Genomic DNA, 19,070 nt, shown 5'->3' on the forward strand with positions numbered 1-19,070 from the left:
TAAAAAGACTTTATGACCATTTACCCTACATAAAATTAAAATGCTACAGAAAACAAATGAGTATGCAGGGATTCAGACTCAAAACAGGCCTCTGTTAAAACTGTGCAGGGGACTGCACTGCTGAGGCGTGTTTTCTCATGTATTGGCAATCCAAGAAGTCCCGTTTGAGTAAACAGATTAATGAATTTGAAGGCTTATCAGATGCCAAAACACTGCGCAATTTTATAACACTCATGACAAGATTTTACTGCTCTATAAAGTTATCACAGCAACAGCTATTTTATTTTCACAACATAAATGTAGAAATACTTTGTTCACATCACAAAGTAATCCACCAGGAATGTGAACTTGCATGTATGTTATTGGCCAATGTAGATGACTATATGTTGTGTTACTGTGTTGGCTCCTCCGCTGCGATGCCAGGCTGCCTCCATTCAAATGAATGAAAGAGCTGCATTTATTTCAGATTTGCAGTGCACATCTGACTTGTTTCAAGTTAAAAATAAAGAAACAACCTCTGACATATTTATGGCTAACCAGAGGATCGCTAACACGTTGAATCAGGTATACGCTTTAGACGTGCAATTCCACTTTATCTCTAGTGTGCCTTTTGTTAATTTGTAAATCACTTTGAAAGCCATTAGAGGTTGGTGAAAAGGTGTTGATGAATGTCTTATAAAGGACAGAGGTGTGCATGGACATTTGACACCTTAGTGATCAGCCTTGTTGGCTGGTCTGGGCTAGATGTGCATCCACAGCTGTGGACACTTGCCTGTGAGAGGCTTTGACAGCCCTGGAGACTAGCAGACTGGGCCTGGCTTGGGAGAGCTCAGTGACAAACACACACAACACACACACACACACACACACACACACACACACACTCACTCCCACACAAACTCACTCCCACATTCCCTAGAACACCAGCTCTGTAGCATGTGGGTTCACACCAGGAAATACCATCGAGGCAAAGCACTTCATACATCATTTCTATGAACAGTTAAACTATTTACTTAAATGCTAATGAGGTGCCTGTGAAATGATGGATAGAAGTTAAAGAACTTCTCTGGTTAGTAATGACTTAAAAAGATGGATTTGATAAGCCAAGTAAGTTCATAAAACCTACCTATAACTCTGTACTGTATTGTTTTCTATCTCCATTAGAAGAAGAAGAAGAGGAAGGCAGTTATGACACTGATGAAGGTCAAGACTTCAGAGTCCAACCCCCCAGAGATGTTACTTCTAGCTCCTCTGTGACAGGTCCAAGTCCCTCATCTGTTGTAAAACTAGAGGCCAATCAGAAAGCAAGGAACAAAAAACAGAGACAGGAGCTTTATGGTAAGACTGTCCTTTGAAAATGATTTATAAGTCAACAAAGCTGCCCCACATCTTCATGGGAAGCATCTGTTTTGTGTTTCTCCTGGCTTGTTAGCTTGGTCTAAATCTGTTTCTCTAATTGAACCGCACAGGCTCCCAGAGTCTGTCTGGAGCAGAGGGGGAGGTCAAAGTGAGGAAGAAGACCCCCTGTAGGCTGGGTCTGGCCACTGCAGTCAAAAACCACCATGAAGATCACCGCCCTGAAGGGGTTAGGAGGCCTTGCGGACCTAGGTCCAAGGAGCCTCGGTGGGGCAGCCATGGGACCAGAGGCAACCGCTACCGGAGGAGCATGGGACTGGCCACCTTTCCAACCACCAGTGAGAGGCTAAAGAGGGCGACCCGCAAGAGCACTATGCTGAGAGGAGCAATCAATAAGGTTAGCAGAAAGTATTTTTTACATAAATTTTGATATAATGAATTAGTAAAACCAAATACACTAATATTGGTTCCATTTCCTAGGATAATGAAATTAAACAACAAATAGCAATGAAAGAAATATCAAAATGATATTAAGTCTAAGAGCTCTGTATGTAACTTTCCACTTTATGGCACAAATGCACATGGTAGTAAAAAGATGGATAATATAGAAATATTAGGTGATGGAAAATATCTCTAGCAGTGACCCAGTAGGTGTCAGGGATAAACATTTTTTCTTATTTGTATACACAAATTTTAATTTGTAGCCCCAGTTTAATTAGTGCATGTGATTTCAGAACCTGAATTAATAACGCTCACAAATTAGAAATGTGTTCCCTCGAATTAATAATTGCAACCATGACCTGAGTGCTTGTGGGGATAGGTCACACTCTCACCACTCATCTTGTCCATCCTCATGTTGACTTCAACAGCGGAGAAATTGCTGGTCAGTCCAGTCCCCCTCTCCACACAGTGAGGAGGGCTGCAGAGGCCGAAGGGGCAGGGACCAACAGGTACAGTACCAGTCACAGTAAATTCAAAAGGCATGCAATCCTCAAAAACACTCAGGAAATCAGGTACATGCAAACTGTCAAACAGGATCCCATTCTATGAAAATGTCAGCCTTCTTTGCTTTTTATTACCAGTTCTGATGTCTTACTGTCCTAGATTTCTCACCCTGAGGACCGTTACTGTAGAACTATTAAAAGTACTTAGCACATTGCACATAGCCCAACCTCCTGCTGTGTAGTCTTAGGGGAGGAGATGATGAGAGAGATGTAGGAAAGGGGGGTGGCTCACACCTTCTGCTGTGACAAAGTGAAAAAATGGTTACTGTCAGGAGATGGTACAGGCACTGTGAAGTCCCCTGTGGTTAATTGCTACTTTAAGGAGCATGCTAAACAATTTGTCCCTTCTTCAATCACACTTTCTATCTCCATGCTTATTTTTTTTAATCATCCCTGCATCCACCTACTTTCCTGACCCTCCTTTCTGTTATGTTCTACAGCCAAAGGGAAGAGCAGTGAGTCGGCTGCTGGAGAGCTTTGCGGCTGATGAGGGCTTTCAGATGGATGGCAGCAGCTTCTCGGAAGAAGAGGAGGACAACAGCTGTTCATCCAACAAGAGTCTTGAAGGTAAGAGATAACACTTGAACACATCTTGCACCAGTGTTTCAAGCAGCAGATAGTTTCAGTGACATTGGAATATTAATTGTGATGTTTGCTTTTCCTTATACAGCTCCTAATTGTGTCCTGACCAAAGAACTCTTAACTGATGGACTGAAGGTGCTGATCTCAAAGGAGGATGAGCTTCTATACGCTGCCAGGATCCACACTCTGGAGCTCCCAGACATGTAAGCAGACACACAGGGTTCAAGTTAAATTAGTCAGTTTGTTTTTGATTATACGTATAGATTAGGCAATACTACATTTTTGCAAAGAATGAACTTAATCTGATTATTTTACTTATTGAGGTGGAAATAGAAGTAAGCATAATGCAATCAAGAGACTTTGATTACTTCAATCTTTCGAACTACACTGACATGTTTACACCTTTGTCTGATTTTTGTCAGTGTTCATTCAGCACAGGTGGTAGAATGGAGTAAATTGGCATTTCTAAGTAAAAGCCACATCATGACTAGCAGTGCTGGGAAATCTAATTAATGAATAATCACGTTTCCTACCACATATCTTTGTAGACAATAACCTGTCACAAAATAAATCATGCAATGTTTATTCAGGAAGGCATCTTTAAGATAAAAAAAAGGAATTTGAGAGAGATAGAAGTCATCACTAAGGTTAAGGTTAGAATTTTACCCTCTTTTTGCCCCCCCCCCCCCCCTTTTTTTTCTTTTTCCTCCTTACATAACAAACCCCACATTGCCTTATACCTGGCTCAGTGTATCAATATGGCTCCTCTAGCTCAGGCAGCAAAGAGATGTTATTACAACAGCAGAGTGGGAGTAGCATGACATGGGAGCCAGGCAAGCGTAATCTAACCAGCTGAAAATAGATTCTGATTTTTTCTCTCTCTCTGCTGTACTCTTTTTCTAGCTTTAGCATTGTTATTGATGGTGAAAGAGGAAACCGCCCAAAAATCTATTCATTGGAGCAACTGCTACAGGAAGCTGTAAGTTCACCCCGCTGCACTAAAACACTATTTGCTACAAGAAAAGTCATCATTTGTTTGGTCTTGGTCACTCAACACTTCCATTCCTCTTAAACATCCTTCAGAACCTCTTTGCATTTCTCCATTGCCTTCCAGCCTTTCTGTGGCTCTGTCAGTCCTTTCGCTTTCTCTCTTTCAACCTCCCTTGACTGTCTCTCAGGGTCTTTGAGGCCATCTAAATCTCTTAAATGAATATGAACAGATGGGAGGCAGGATCTTTGGGATCTTTGTGTGAGTGTCTGTGAATGTCCGTTAAACCCAGCTCTGTGTGTGGGTGGGATAATCCCACTAACACCTGGATCCATTCATGTTTTGGAGTTTCAATGGGAGACGACATGAACTTTACATTCCTACTGCTGCCACAGTAATGGAGTTGTTTAAGGGCTCAGATCGACAAAGACACAAAAGCACATAAAGAGAAACTAGGTAATGATGACTTGGAGTGTTGCAAAAATGTAGGGTTAGCCAGCTATTATAACATGTCCATCTATTTGACTATAAGATTGTTCAAGTCTTTAGTTGTAGCTAGCTTGGTTAAGATTTTTTTTTTTTTACCTAGACCACAAGATTGTTAGGATGTGTGATTATCGCCCAGTTTCATGTTAAGATATGATTACAGTTTACCTAAGTCATCCATGTAATGAGACATAATTATATACTGTAGAAACCACAGCACATTCTTGGCTGGTATTCATTTGCATTTAGGTAACCTATGCTTCCTGGTGTGCTTTGCATCCAGAATAGAGTGTTTACTGCAGCAGGTGACCTTTGTCCCATTTTCTGAGAGGATGTTGGTCTATGTACTAATAACAACTGGGTCACCCAAAGCAAAGCAGCCATATCCACATATTCTCCTATTGTGGAAACCAGTCTCCACTATTGCCAAACAGGGCACAAGACATTGTATCTGTACACAAAGGAGTGTCCAAAGATGATGACCCTGAAAGAGTAGAGCAGAGTTTAACTGGCATGATTGTGCCTTGGATTACTTACTTTTGCTGTCACTCCAATGCATCACAACTATACAGGAACCTCATGCAAAATGGTTTTGGTATGATTTTGAATGATAAAGTAGTTATTTATAAAATGTGATATGGAAATCATCCCAACTCTATACAAATTGTATACTAGACATGACTGAATTTCCTGTTGGTTATGTTGAAGTGCAGAATGTATGAAAGTGAGCTATGTGCTACTTTTTGAATAACTTTACTGGCATACATTTTCACTTAAAGTCATTTGTCATAATCATTTGTTTGTGTTTTCGGTTAAAAAAACAGGTTAATATAGTCAGTAAATAGTGTGATGAAATTTGAAAAGTGACACCTACATTTCTTCCACCTCAGGAAACGTAGTCAAAATAAACACATTCATACATCATGGGTGAATAGGATTCAATTAACTTCAAGTATTTTTGTATGAGGTTTTTTGTTTGTCTGTTTAGGCATAAATTCAAGAAAACTCATAAAAGAAGTCCCACATGTCATAGCTTATGTCTCCCTATTGACCAAGAATTACCAGCATTCAACTGACCACAAGATCAGTGTTGATCAGATGCCTGTTCTGCAGTAAATCCTGACGCTCACACATACATTAGTCCATTTACTACGCAACATCTTGTCCCCTCCATCTCTCATCCCTGTAAGCTCACTCATCAATGTTAGTTTTCCCACAAAGCGTCCTCACAATGCCATTTCCCAATTCTCTTGGCTGTTCTACACACTGCACTCCTGGCAACTTTAGTCTTATCTAAACAGTCATAAGATAGCAGCTGGTTCTAATTATGTCCACTTCCACTTTTGTGTCTTTAAATTCATCCAACAGCCATTAATTTGACTTTGACACCAATACCCCGATTTTCACTGAGCTCCTTCTCACTTTGCACACACACACACACACACACACGCTCACACCCACATCCACACCTCATCAGTCAAAGGGTCCCTCGCCATGGCAACAGTAAATGAAAGCAACCTGAAAGAGCCCCCAGTGAGTGGCGGATGCTGGGGCTGCCTGCATTGTTGGAGGGAGGATCTGGCAACCTGCAATCACAAGCTCTCTATTCAGGCCCTCTTTAGTATTACTCAGCAAGTCAGGATTTACTGCATCATGGCTTCCGTTCTTTTCAGCCCTGACTGGCACATTGGCATGAGATAAGTGCCGCTTGGAAACGTGGCACAGTGGCTGCCCATGCACAATGCTCCATTGCTCTCACACTGTTTGTATATGTGTGTGTATGTGTGAGTGTGTATGCATGCATGTCTTTGTGTGTACTTTTGTACAGCCTGTAATGAATCTTAATTATGTTTTGGTCTGACTTCCAGGTCCTGGATGTACGTCCAGAGTCAGAGGCTATGCTCAGTGAAGGAACCAGGGTGTGTGCTTACTGGAGCGAACGCTCACGCTGCTTATACCCGGGCTACGTTCGCAGAGGTGAGACATCAACTTTGTCCATCTTCATTTTCCTGTTCATCCTCTGTATCTCCAACTATATATTTAATTGTATGCCACTTTTTTGCATTTGCTCTTTTTCCTGCACATCTAAGGAAGTGATTTTTTTGTCTCTTGCAGGTGGTTCATCTGATGAGGGGAAGCAAGGAGGAGTGATGGTAGAGTTTGATGATGGAGACAGAGGAAAGATTTCTCTCCCAAACATCCGCCTCCTGCCACCAGGATACCAGATTCACTGTAGGTTTCTACTCTCTGTGTAACTAAGAATTTGCCTTTTCATGTTGTAGTGTATTGTGTACCTGTAACTAAACGCTAATAATCCTCTACTCCTTGTCCTTTAGGTGGGGAGTCACCTCCTGCCCTGCTGGTACCCAGCGGGACCGCAGCCAAGAGATGTTCCAGTCTGGAGCAGGCCCCCATCAGTGACAGACCCTCTGACAGACACAACACTATTAATACTGTAACCAACAATCAACCTCTAACACTTCACAAAAGAAGACCAGGTAAGAATTAACCCCTAAAACTCGTATTCACCTAAAATTACCAGAAGGTTTTAATATTTCTTTTTTCCTGTGTAACAGTAGCACATATATTATTTATCTGCTTGTTCCAACAAATCATTTAAGCTACATGAAAAAAGCCATGCTTTTATAGCTGCACTTGAACATAAAATGGAGATATTCCAAATGCCTCATGTCATTTTATGAAAAATATCTAGAAAATTTCAGCTATCTTTGAAAACCATGGGTTCTTCACTAGAATTCAAGATACTTTTCTGTAGATTTGTGCAATGCTCAGCTATACAACCCAACACATTAGCCTGTCAAAGCATCTTATATTTCTAGTATTTAGTTTTTGTTCATATTCTGAGAGGTTCTGAGAGATTTCATTTTATTTCTCTATGGTGACTTTTGTGGCTGTATGATTTTATTTTGGATATATACAGTACATTATATTGAAAGGCATTTCTGATATTGTGTCTACATCATGCATATAAATGGGAGTGGTGAACAAAATTACCATAGAGATGAATCAACACATTTTTGACACGGTGTCAACATAAACTGAACAGTTTTATAACAGGATTTATTGTGGGGCTATTTTATTGAACTGTATTAGATTGCGCAGGTGTACTGATTAAACTGGTCAATATGTATACAAATGAGACACAGCCATGTTTTATCATTTGTGATTTATTGGTAAAATACATGACACATGTTTTCTTCATTCTAGGGAGACCAAAGGGTTCTGGGAAAAAACAAAAGCAGCAGCAGGCTGAGAATGCAAATAAAAATGCTTCACTTTTCCTGGGTTGGCCTTCATTGGCCAACACCAGGAAGAGGACATCCGACAATCTATTTCAACTCAATGGGACACCCAGGAAGGCCTTGAGAGGGAAGGAGGATGACCTATTCCCCTTGCCTCAGATCCAGCCACTGGCCTCAACCCCAGCCAAAGGGCTTTTCAGCAGCAGCTCCTTTGAGGTGGACTCCTTCAGCAGCATTGCAAATGGCTACTCCTCCTTTTGTACTCAGTCCACAGGGCCAGGTCCAGGTTTATCTCTGGGCCCTAGAGGTGGGCTCTATGGCCAGAGGCGCAGGCAAGATGAATTGGTAATGCCAAGGAGCAGGAAGTCTGGACAAGAGTTCCTGGTCAAGTTAGATCATGAAGGAGTGACCTCCCCTAAGACAAAGAACAGCAAGGCTCTGCTGTTGCGAGGTGGATCTTCTGGTGTGAGTGGTATGCCCAGGACAGAGGCTTACTCACATCCAGTTCTGCTGGTTAAAGACAACAAAAAGGGTGGTGCCTCCAGGGTAGAACTACTCCTGAAAGGGACCACACCCCAAAGAAAGCCCTCCCCTTCTCTGCGTCTGGGGGAATATGGAGACCTGGGCTTCAGCTCCCACCGAGAGTGTCACAGCTCCTACTCTGATCTGGATGATGAAGAGGAGGAAGAAGAAGAAGAGAGGAGGAGGGCTTCACTGGCTGCAGCCTCAGGAGGACTAAGGACAGCTGGCCGTTTCCTCTCTCGTCTCTCTGTCTCCTCCTCCTCTTCTGGTTCTTCCAGCTCCTCCTCTTCAGGCTCTCTCTCCAGTTCCAGCTTGTGTTCCTCTGACAATGACTCCTCCTATAGCTCAGAGGATGAGGAAAGTTCTACTCTAATGCTGCAAAGTTGTCTGTCTTCCCACCGGGGACTCCTGCAACCCACTGAACCCTCCACTTCTTCAAGGCCACACCAGCACTCCTTTGTGGCTAAAGCTGTGGCTGTTTCCAATAGCAAAGGAGTCCTCCCTGAACAGGTCTCCAACAGCAAGTCCCTGAAGAGGAAAGAATGCAGCAGCTCCACCTCTAAACCATCTAAGGACTTTGTGAAGAAACCTAGGATGCTCCCTGATGACACTTCATTTATTCCAAGGCCCAAGATGTCTGCATTCCTTGCAGGGCGACAAAGTTGGAGGTGGTCAGGAAACCCTACTCAGGTGAGAATTATACCCATGTCTCTACTGCATGCCATCAATGATGATATCAATTTCTCCTCTTTCATATAATCAGTTTAGGTATCTTAGAATACTAAATAAATAAAGTCAGTAATAATTATTACCATTATCAAAGAAGATTGGTCAAAGTGTCTGGTATTTCACAGAGACGAGGTCTAAAGGGCAAAGCCAGAAAGCTTTTCTACAAGGCCATTGTGCGAGGCAGAGACACAGTGAAAGTGGGAGACTGTGCTGTGTTCCTCTCAGCTGGACGCCCTAACCTCCCATATGTAGGTCGAATCGAGAACTTCTGGGAATCCTGGACCTCCAGCATGGTGGTCAAAGTCAAGTGGTTCTACCACCCTGAAGAGACCAAGCTAGGCAAAAGGCATCGTGATGGCAAGGTGAGCTGTGATGTAGGTTACAATTTTATGGAAATTGTTATTCACCCAGCATACAGAACTTTCAAATGACATTTATTCTTTCTTAGTTGGTTCATAAATATAATGATGCAACTAATGTTGCTTTTTCCTTATCCAGCATGCCCTGTACCAGTCCTGTCATGAGGATGAGAATGATGTCCAGACAATCTCTCATAAGTGTCAGGTGGTGAGCAGGGAGGAGTATGAGTGTCTGACTCGCAATCAGAAGCCGAACAGTACCTCCCCAGACCTCTACTACCTGGCTGGGACGTATGACCCCACCACTGGTCAGTTGGTCACTGCTGAAGGGGTTTCCATCCTGTGCTGAACCTCCATAAAGACACTACTGAAGGATTCCTCTGGAGGAAGGATCATAGTCCAATACTTTACCTACAAGACCCTCCAGCCATGTGAGACGACACGTGTTCCTTGGCTTCAAGGACCAACACCAAAGCAGGGCTGTCTGGGGTTACACACTGGAATCTATTGGTGTCTAACCTTCATGGAAGTGAAGGGGATGTCCATATCTAGTTGATCGTGTCAAGAAGAATGATAGAAGTCTGGGTCTTCCTGGGCATCACAAAATTCAATAACTGGTGTTTTATTGGTCTAACTAATCTCTTTTTAATATATACCATTTGAGTGACAGCTTCATAACTGGTTTTTGAACTCAAGCTCCCAGCTCCTATCATATGTCACCAAAGGAGAGCTGAGAGTGCATTGGACTGTGCAAAGTACCATGAGGCTAAATGGTCTCTGAGGACCAATTATTTAAAAGGTAGCCTTACCTGAGGGAATGAAAAAGAAAGTGAGGCTGGGGGCTCTCCCCAGACCTCATCATTCCAGGGAAGTTGAAAACATGTAAAGGATGTAAAGTTGATGTCTGTAAATATTTTGAATTTTTCCCAATCAAGCCATACACTTCAGTACCTCTCGCCTGTCTTAACTGTTCAGGTGTACATTGTACAGTTGAATTATTGTATTGTTGTCTGTTGTCTATATGTACATAAAAGCTATTTTATATAGGAGTTTATTGTATATATGAGATGTATCCATGTTTGCGATTGATTTATTTTTATATGGGTGTAGAATATGTTTTTTTTTGTTGTTGTTTTTCCTTTGCTTTGGGAAATTAAGATTGAAGATGTTAGTGTTGCACTGCATATGCCCTGCTGAGACAGAGACAGACAGAGCACAGACAAAGACAGAAGGATTTAGTCTATAACAGGAAAAGACTCACTTTCTGAGAGATATGGGGTCATCCTGTTTAAAAATAGGTCAAGTGGCTTTTTGTATAAGTGTTCTGTTACTTCACATTTTTGTTATCCTATCCTTTTTATTTATGTACCTCTCAGTTGGTCATCATCACAAGGCAGATCCCACTGGACTGCAATCACGGGTCAAAAATGATTTAAGATTAATGATATGAGTATACCATTTTGACACAATATTTGTGTGTGATGAGTGTCCTGGCATCACAATAATCATGTCCACACAAATCAATTCAGAACAAAACTGGGTCTTTTAATGAAAATGTGTTAAATGTGCATTGCACTCATGAATGCATAGCACATAATAACCTACAAAATACCAAAGTGTCTTTAATATCTTTATTTCCTCTATTTAAATTTAACATGTCAAGCACCTGTATTGAACTCAAATCAGAAATCACTGGTAACTTATAGAATACTTGTCCTCCACTATGTGCATATATATTGGCTTTGTGACAATGATTTCTTGCACATGTACCTGCAGTTTTGGCTAGTGCAAAAAATATGCAGCAAAAGGCCACCTGGGAGTGTGACTATGAAGTTCAAGGTACTGACAAAGTAAGAGGTTGTGTACTGACAATATGTTGGAATTTGTCTATTTTAGTTTCATCAGCCATCTATGTCTTTTGTACAGTACACGCACATACTCAATGCTAACTGTGAAGGACAATCAGATTCACAAAGCAATGGACATAGAGTAGGTTCACTCAATCTGAAAATTACTTAAGTTTATTTAATTTGTGCCAAGTACATTTTGTCTATTTTTGTCTTGTTTGATATGCAATCCTGAGTATTCTTTGTTCACAAAGGTTTATTTTGTTCGCCAACATTTTATTTATTGTCAGTGTTGCTGTTTGTTCATGCCAAGAGCGCTTTATGAGAATGTGACATTGTTTTTTCTTGGTGTGATGTCGCATTTGCATTTCTTAAATAAAACTGGTCTTGTAGAGGCCATCTAGTGAAAAGAAATAAAGCAACACTGGATTCTTCTCATCCACAAACCTCTGTGAATTAATTGTGTTATTTTGGCTGTGTCCGCTTCAACTTACTTCGCATACCATCTGTCATCAACACATTTATATTAATTTCAGATTTTTGCCCCTACCTCTAGTATAAAATTGTAAAACACATTTTGTGATCAGTTTTAAACACAGAAATAAAAAATCCTGAGAGTAAAAAAAAAGTTATCAGTCGCCAATTATAGAGAGAGGAAGAGAAAGAGAGTGTTTGTGTGTGTGTGATATGAATGTGATGGCGTAAACATTAGAAAGCCACTTCTTACTGTAAGTGACAGAAGGAAACAGGGTGAGACATTTCAGAGGATCCTCTTAGATTCTGAAATAGATGGGTTGAGTAAACCTTTGTAATGTGACTGAGATATTGCCTTTGAAAGACAGAATAAAAATAATTTTGTCTTGTGACTTGTTACCAAAGTGATGCTGTTTTAAGAACAGACTAACCGAGTCCAAGTGAAATGGTACTCCTGCTAAAGTTGAATAAACAGTATAACCAGTAGCACATTAACACAAATGAAGCAACTAGTTAGCAGAACAACTTGAAGGTGTAGTGTGTAGGATTTAGTGGCATCCAGCAGTGAGCTTGCAGATTGCAACTAACCAAAGGAGAACCTACGGTGGCCGTGAAACTCACAAAAAATTGAAAGGTCCTCTCTAGAGCCAGTGTTTGGTTTGTCTGATCTGGGCTACTGTAGAAACATGGCAGTGCAACACGGCACGTTCCGCAGAAGAGGACCTGCTCCCTATGTAGATATAGGCCCCGTTTACACCTGGTATTAACATGCGTCTCAGGTGATCCGATCACAAGTGGACAGCTTTAAGTGCGTCTGTTTACACCTGGCAATAACATGCGTCTCCACATGCGTCCTGAGTGACCACATGTGATCGGATCTCACTTCCCCGCTCTATATGCAAATACACACGGACATCATTTCCATTTTCAAGACCAAATTCGTTCGTTATTCGTCCAAAGCTGTGTTAAACTTGTTTGATAACAGGATAAATATTCAGGATATAATATTCCGCGTTGGGAGGGAGAGAGAGAGAGAGAGAGAGAGAGAGAGAAAGAGAGATGCAATGATCTCCCCGCAGCTGCACCTCTCCATTCAGAGACACCGTGCGCATTTAAGCATAAGATACAGCAGCATAACTTCATTGATTATTTAAATCTCCGACACGCCGACAGGGTCGGTCAGGATCCAATGTTAATTAATGTTCTGTGTTCTCCTACACATCCAATAGGTCAGCTGTTAGACACACAGTCAAGGTTCATACAGTGAAACTGTTTGGAGTTAAAGCAGTGGTCCTGATAAATCCTGAGCTCATTATGTTTAGCAGCGCAGCAAAACTAAAAACTGTCGTTATCAATTTGACAGGACAGATGAAACTATCCAGCTACGTTTAGCCTCTGAAATATTTTTTTAGACAGACAAGGGAAAAATTAATGGTTTAATTTCTATTCTAACTGTCGATTTGAAAAGGGAAAACGGTTAGGGGAACGAGAAAAACAGGAAAAAACGGGAGGTGGATTACGTTTTTAATTCACATGGAAAACAAAATAATTTGTTTATCCTGTTATCAAACAAGTTGAACAGCCTTGGACAGAAGGTCCTGTGTCTAATTTGCCGGAAAATAGAGGACGTCAGTTTGGTAGGCGGTCCTTAAATGTGGCCCAGGACTCATTTGCGTTTACACTCCTAAAAGAATGTGGCCACATGCAGCCCAGACCACCTCCGAATGTGGTCTGAGTGATCGGATGTCAATCCGTCCTCAATGCGTCTTGGGTGCGTTTACACCTGTGTTTAGAGCTGTCCACTTGTGATCGGATCACCCGAGATGAATGTTAATGCCAGGTGTAAACAGGGCCCTAAAGGGCTCAGTCTAAGGTAATGAAAACACAACAATTCTTATTTTCAGGTGATTATACACTAAATAAAACATACTTATGCATATTATATTCCATTTCTGCCAAGTTCGCTCCACTAGATGCCACTAAATTCTGCACACTGCACCTTTAAGTCACATAATCAGCTGAGCCGAGTATCATTTGACAGTACCAATCACCAGGAAGGTGAGTCAATAAGGAGACTTCATGACAAGCTCACACTCATTTTTTGCACTGACTTTACTGCTACTGGTTCTACTGTTTATTTCTACTGTACCTGTATCACATGGCTTCCTTAACCATACTCATAACTCATAACATATTTAACCGCCCAGCCTCCACCTGTTCTAGTTTATTATTACTAGATGTGGTGATGGCTGTTTTTTCCTTGTTGTGCATTATGTATATCATATCTCATTTATATGTGTGTTGGGCTCTATTCTTCATACCCCTTAGGGAGTTTTATTGTGCTCCCCTTAGAATTTTTAGGCTACTTGGATTCATTGGAAAGCAACATCAAGCACAAAGCCCTTTTTCTGCCAAATTCTTTTATTTGCTGTGATAAATCCTTTGATGTAAGTGTCTCTGGCTGAGCTAAGTTTATGTGAGCTTTGAGTTCCTTAGTAAATAGAGACAGATCTGTCACAGCATCAAATAAAGCCTACTGGGTTTAGCTGCCAAGCTCTGTAAATATGATGTTGACTGATTCAGAGAAAGATGTGAATTTTCATGATTCATGATAAAGTACATAGCCTATTTTCTTTTAAAATGAATTGGTTCTTTGGTGATGTATCTGTGTGGTGGTACAAAAACAAGAGATAGGCCCAAACGCTAACTAAAACAACCATTTTGTCCTACGCCTTTGAACAAGTCTGTCAGCATGTTTCCAAGGTTTGTAAATATGTAATTTATTCATTTGTGCTGCTTTTTTTTAACATACAAAGCTGTAGTAAAGGATCAAGATTTTTACAGATGGTGTGTGAATGAATAAATTACAAAAAAATGAGATTTTATTCAAATTAAATGTTTGTTTCTGATCAAACTAAAGAGATTTATATAAACACTTTTCACATCTCCTAAATGAAGGATAGATGTAAAGGAGGACGCTCTCTAGTGGAACACAAAGCAAACTGCATCACACAAAAAGACTGAAAACACATTTTTTTAAATGTTTGACTTAAAGACACACAGTAGTATCATGACTTTTCAGTCTAAAATAGTACACAAAATGCCAGCGGCAATATGTACCCCTCTGCATTCAGTGCCTGGAGCAGCAGGTATATTCCTCCGTCCCACCACACCATCCATAACCTACAGCATCTGTCCATTTGCATACATGCTCATCAGCTGTGACAAAGCCAATCTCTGTAACCTGAATCAGTGAAATAACCACTGGCTAGGCCTGAAGGAGGCACAATATGGGTCAGTGACCTTTCTCTGCAGGCCCAGGGGTCTTTTTGTAATGCGTGGAGCCCCAGTGCCGCCACCCCTCCCCCTAATGCCCAGACAGGGGCTAATAGGCACATCAGTCATCACCAACAGCGGCGGAGTGCACACAAAACAGGGCTGTTTACTACCACAACCTTTTGTGTTGACTATGGCCACTGCCCCGTGTCCGAGCCATGGCCCTTCCTGCATCAGCAGTATGGGGGTAGGAGGTACACTCTTCACCACTGGAGCTGAGGTTAAGAGTGGCTGTGTGAGGATGTTAAGGTTATTATCCTATTGTACTTAAGATATTTTGACAAATTATAGACTCTGAATCAAGCCAACCAAACATGCTGCATCTGTGGGAAAGATAAAGTCACTAAAATAACCCAATGTACCAAAGTTGTACATTGCTTTCCTCATTTTGACCACATTTTAAAGTCTATCACCTCAATTCTGTTGCTTCTCACTCAACAGACCGCTCTGCCTGCCATAGTTTTCAGTGCCTGTCTGGTTCAGCTCGCTCAGCATCCAGACTGTGTTGCTCAGTGTCAACAGGAGGAATGCTTTCATGCACAAATATCTACACCTCATAAATGTCTCACCCTCTGCTTGACCCTGTCTGGCCTCTGACTGTGAGGGGGTTGAACAGGGGACAGACAGCCTGGTGTGTGTGTGTGTGTGTGTGTGTGTGAGTAGCGGTAGAGTTGAGGTGAGGTCTTCTTGGGTCTTAACAAGGTGCTGGGAGTGGAGAGCAGGACAAACATATCATTCAGATGATGACTCCCTTTTCTTAAACGGCAGTTAAGCCCTGATCATTCATTTTTGAGTATATCGATTATGGAGAAGTGACAGCCACTGTAGGACAAACCCAACCATGTTGTATGCAGCGGTAACACAAACATTTAAGCTATTCTTCTATGGAGTGACAAAAAGTGCAGCCTCAGCATGAAAAACAGAGAACGTTTGATGTCTACATTTGGATTTGCACGAATATTGAAGAGAGACATATGGCAGTGTAGTTTATATTAAAAGTGTAAAAAAGGAAACTACAGGCAAGTTTGAAAGTCTTTCATTGTATTTGATGGTAAACACTTATTTTGCTTCGGGACGGATTCAGGACTGAGTCTTTAAGTATGACTTTAAAACAAATTTAAGTGCATGAGACCTCCAAAAGCTGAAAGCGCGTGTATGTTTACAGCATGCATAATGGAGGGCTTTTAGAGGTGCATGCACTGGATGCTGAACCACTTGCTGTTTGCAAATACCTACACTTCCTCACTGGGATATGCTGGACTAATACATACTCCTGTGTTGCATAGACACATATGCCAACACAGTCAACTCACTAACCGTGCTGTGTGTTGCTTGCCATGGCCCAGATCCAGCCATGCCACCCCTAATCCATTTCTCTGTTGCTCATTATTAGTGGCTTGTAAAGATTCTGTATCAGCTCTGCTAAAAGAGCTTTTCACAGTATTACATGGGATTACTGTTGCTCCTCACTACATATGTTGCTCACAAATTTTGATGTAATATTGTCACCCTGTTTACATTGTGCTGACAACATAACAAAGGCATGATTCATTATCAGGGTCTCCTCTCGCTCTCTTTGTTCATGGGTTATATTGTGTCGCATCCTCTTTTATCCAAAAATCATCCCTCCAACACTTTATCATTTGTTTCTTTCTGTTCTGTGATACAGCTTTAACTCATTAACTCTCAGCGAATGAATGACAGAGGAAATGAAAAGAGGAGAGAGGTCCAAAAGGAAGAAATCAGTATGTTTATACAAGTATGCAATTTAAGAATGATGGTGTACTCTGCGGTCATTTCCGAATGACAGTCTAGGTTTAGAGAGAAAGAAGATTTGATAGCTATATTATCTCAACTATCACGGATATGTATCTAGCCTGAACTGCTTATTCATAACATATTTACCCAGCTTGACAGCTATCACTGAATACTGCGTAATCAGAGGTTGGATGCAGTTCGTAAATGGGTCTCTGAATCCGGTAGAACAAATCTTCCCAGCATTACGTTAGTGCACATGACCTAGCAGTGAAAAAAAAAAAAAATCAAAGCACAGAGTTCAGCAGTCTGCAGAGCTCGTGTGCACAGTCGGAGGGGCCGGTTGTCACTTGTGGCTCCTAAATTGGCCTCAACACCTCCATGAATCTGGGTTCGATCTTACTTGTATATGTCCCTCTTGTCATGTTATAAAAAATGATACTGTGCCAACAGCCACAGTTGTTCTCTCAGTGTCAACAGCACAGGCCCAACGATGGCAGGAAAAGTTACAGCCTGTCATAAAAGGGGTCAGGCGTCTTCTCATTAAGTGCATGACAGCTGGAAATGCTCTATATCTCATAAATAATGAAGAAAGGTCTTTAGCCCTCTTAGGAAGGAGATGTGTGAACCAGCACCAGTACTATCAGCTGTGAGCTCAATTAATCAGTTGCACCAAAAATCAAGTCAAATTAAGCCTTGTGGTTGGTAATTAACCTGTAGGCTTGTATTAAGATTTCATATCTAGGAAACCCAGGAAACTGGGATTGGTCTCCAAGGTAGCAGGTATGATTCTTGTCTCAACTCTTGAAATTATTCGTCCCATCAATCAATAAGAACATACAGGTCAAGTATTGTATGGGAATTTGGACTGTAGTTGACCATTACTGTTTCACTATTTCACAATACATCCACCTTTCCTTGCACAACTTGTGTAGTGGTGTTTGTGCATTCCTGTGTTGACAACTCCCCCCCCTCGTCTAGTTCTCTGGGGTGTTTACCCCCTTTCACGGTAGCAGAGAAGCAGCTCCCGCCATCCCATCGCTGTTTACATTGCTCTTCTCCTCTATTTACTCTGTGCTCTAGCGCCCTGGTGCACCGCGCTCCAAACAGCTGTTCCATTATGGAGAGAGCAGGCGCTTCAACCACACAGCTCTGCCACATAGCTCTCTCTGACAGCCCACCATGGTCGCTATCATGATGACTGCCTGGCTTCGCTGGCACGCCTGCCATTGTTGCCATAAAGCTTAGTGGCTTCTGGGCAAAGAGTCAGCAAGGGCAACTGTCAGAGATTGTCTTCAAACTGCAAGACAAATTTTCCAAGCTCAGCTTTTGATTAAGTGTCTCTGTATGGCACGCAGTTCTGTGGTGATTCACAAGCAGCAATCATATTCAAATGATCTAGACTAAACTGGTACAAACATCTTTACAACAAAACCAGGCTTTTATAGTATGTCATTACAAAAACTAGAAATATCGCCTTGCGGTTGTATGCCTCCGCCAACCACTCAAGTTGCAGTTTACATCCATGTTTGTCCAGTCTCATATAATATTAGTAGTGATGACTTTGAAGGGATTTATTAGAATATATTAACTGTATTTTCCTTGTATGTGTTCACATGCTCCGCAAATAAAGCTGATTCAGACGGAACACAAAGTTGTAGCCATGACAGCAGACAATGTTTCAGATATGGATGTTATTGCAAAGAAGCTACAAATTCTAAAATGTGGATGCTTCAAACACATCTTCAACCAGGCAGCACAGAGGACCTATAAAATCACCACAGTTTCAAGGTGGGCATCAAAGATTAGTGTCACCAAATCAGCATTTGACCAAATGTGAAATATGGTCACAATCTTTCCTTCTGTTCCTGAGTTATGGTGTTGAATAACGGCCAGAAAAGTGTTTTTGCAGAACATTATGATGTCACAGTGAAGCTGACCTTTGACCTTTTGGATATAAAATGTCATCACTTCATCATTTTATCCTATTTGACATTTGTGTGAAACTTTGTCATAATTAGCATATGAATTATTGAGTTATGGCCAATAACATGTTTTGTGAGGTCACAGTGACGTTGACCTTTGACAACCAAATTCAATTCAGTTCATCCTTTTGTCCAAGTGGACATTTGAGCCAAGTTTGAAGAAATTCCCTCGTGGCGTTCCTGAGATATTACATACACGAGAATGGGACGGACAGACAGACGGACAACCCGAAAAACATAATGCTTCCGGCCTCGGCTGTCACCGGCACAGAGGCATAAAAAATATTTCGAGTACCCTAGACCACTCCTACGTGACATCTTCCACGATGCCATTATTCCACAGAGCATGGTGATCTTTCTTCTGAAATGTCTCATAATCTGCCT

The 19,070-nt window shown here is 41.5% G+C and overlaps 1 protein-coding gene and 1 long non-coding RNA gene across 6 annotated transcripts in view; one reads left to right on the top strand and one right to left on the bottom strand.

The window, feature by feature from the left end:
* LOC137168563 (BAH and coiled-coil domain-containing protein 1) overlaps positions 1–11,574 on the top strand; it is a 66,723-nt gene extending 55,149 nt beyond the window's left edge. For all 5 annotated transcript variants that reach the window (XM_067571211.1, XM_067571214.1, XM_067571213.1 and 2 more), the window contains 12 exons: positions 1,165–1,338; positions 1,470–1,753; positions 2,226–2,306; positions 2,801–2,927; positions 3,031–3,145; positions 3,846–3,921; positions 6,285–6,393; positions 6,532–6,648; positions 6,753–6,914; positions 7,645–8,891; positions 9,056–9,292; positions 9,429–11,574. In XM_067571211.1, the coding sequence (XP_067427312.1) occupies positions 1,165–1,338; positions 1,470–1,753; positions 2,226–2,306; positions 2,801–2,927; positions 3,031–3,145; positions 3,846–3,921; positions 6,285–6,393; positions 6,532–6,648; positions 6,753–6,914; positions 7,645–8,891; positions 9,056–9,292; positions 9,429–9,638 (2,939 nt within the window). In that variant the 3' untranslated portion in view covers positions 9,639–11,574. The remainder of the gene's footprint in view (positions 1–1,164; positions 1,339–1,469; positions 1,754–2,225; positions 2,307–2,800; positions 2,928–3,030; positions 3,146–3,845; positions 3,922–6,284; positions 6,394–6,531; positions 6,649–6,752; positions 6,915–7,644; positions 8,892–9,055; positions 9,293–9,428) is intronic.
* The window catches only part of LOC137168564 (uncharacterized), a 61,073-nt gene that overhangs the window by 14,811 nt on the left and 27,192 nt on the right, over positions 1–19,070 (bottom strand). The window lies entirely within an intron of this gene.

The sequence above is a fragment of the Thunnus thynnus genome, chromosome 17, assembly GCF_963924715.1.
Source record: "Thunnus thynnus chromosome 17, fThuThy2.1, whole genome shotgun sequence".
NCBI classification, from domain to species: domain Eukaryota; kingdom Metazoa; phylum Chordata; class Actinopteri; order Scombriformes; family Scombridae; genus Thunnus; species Thunnus thynnus.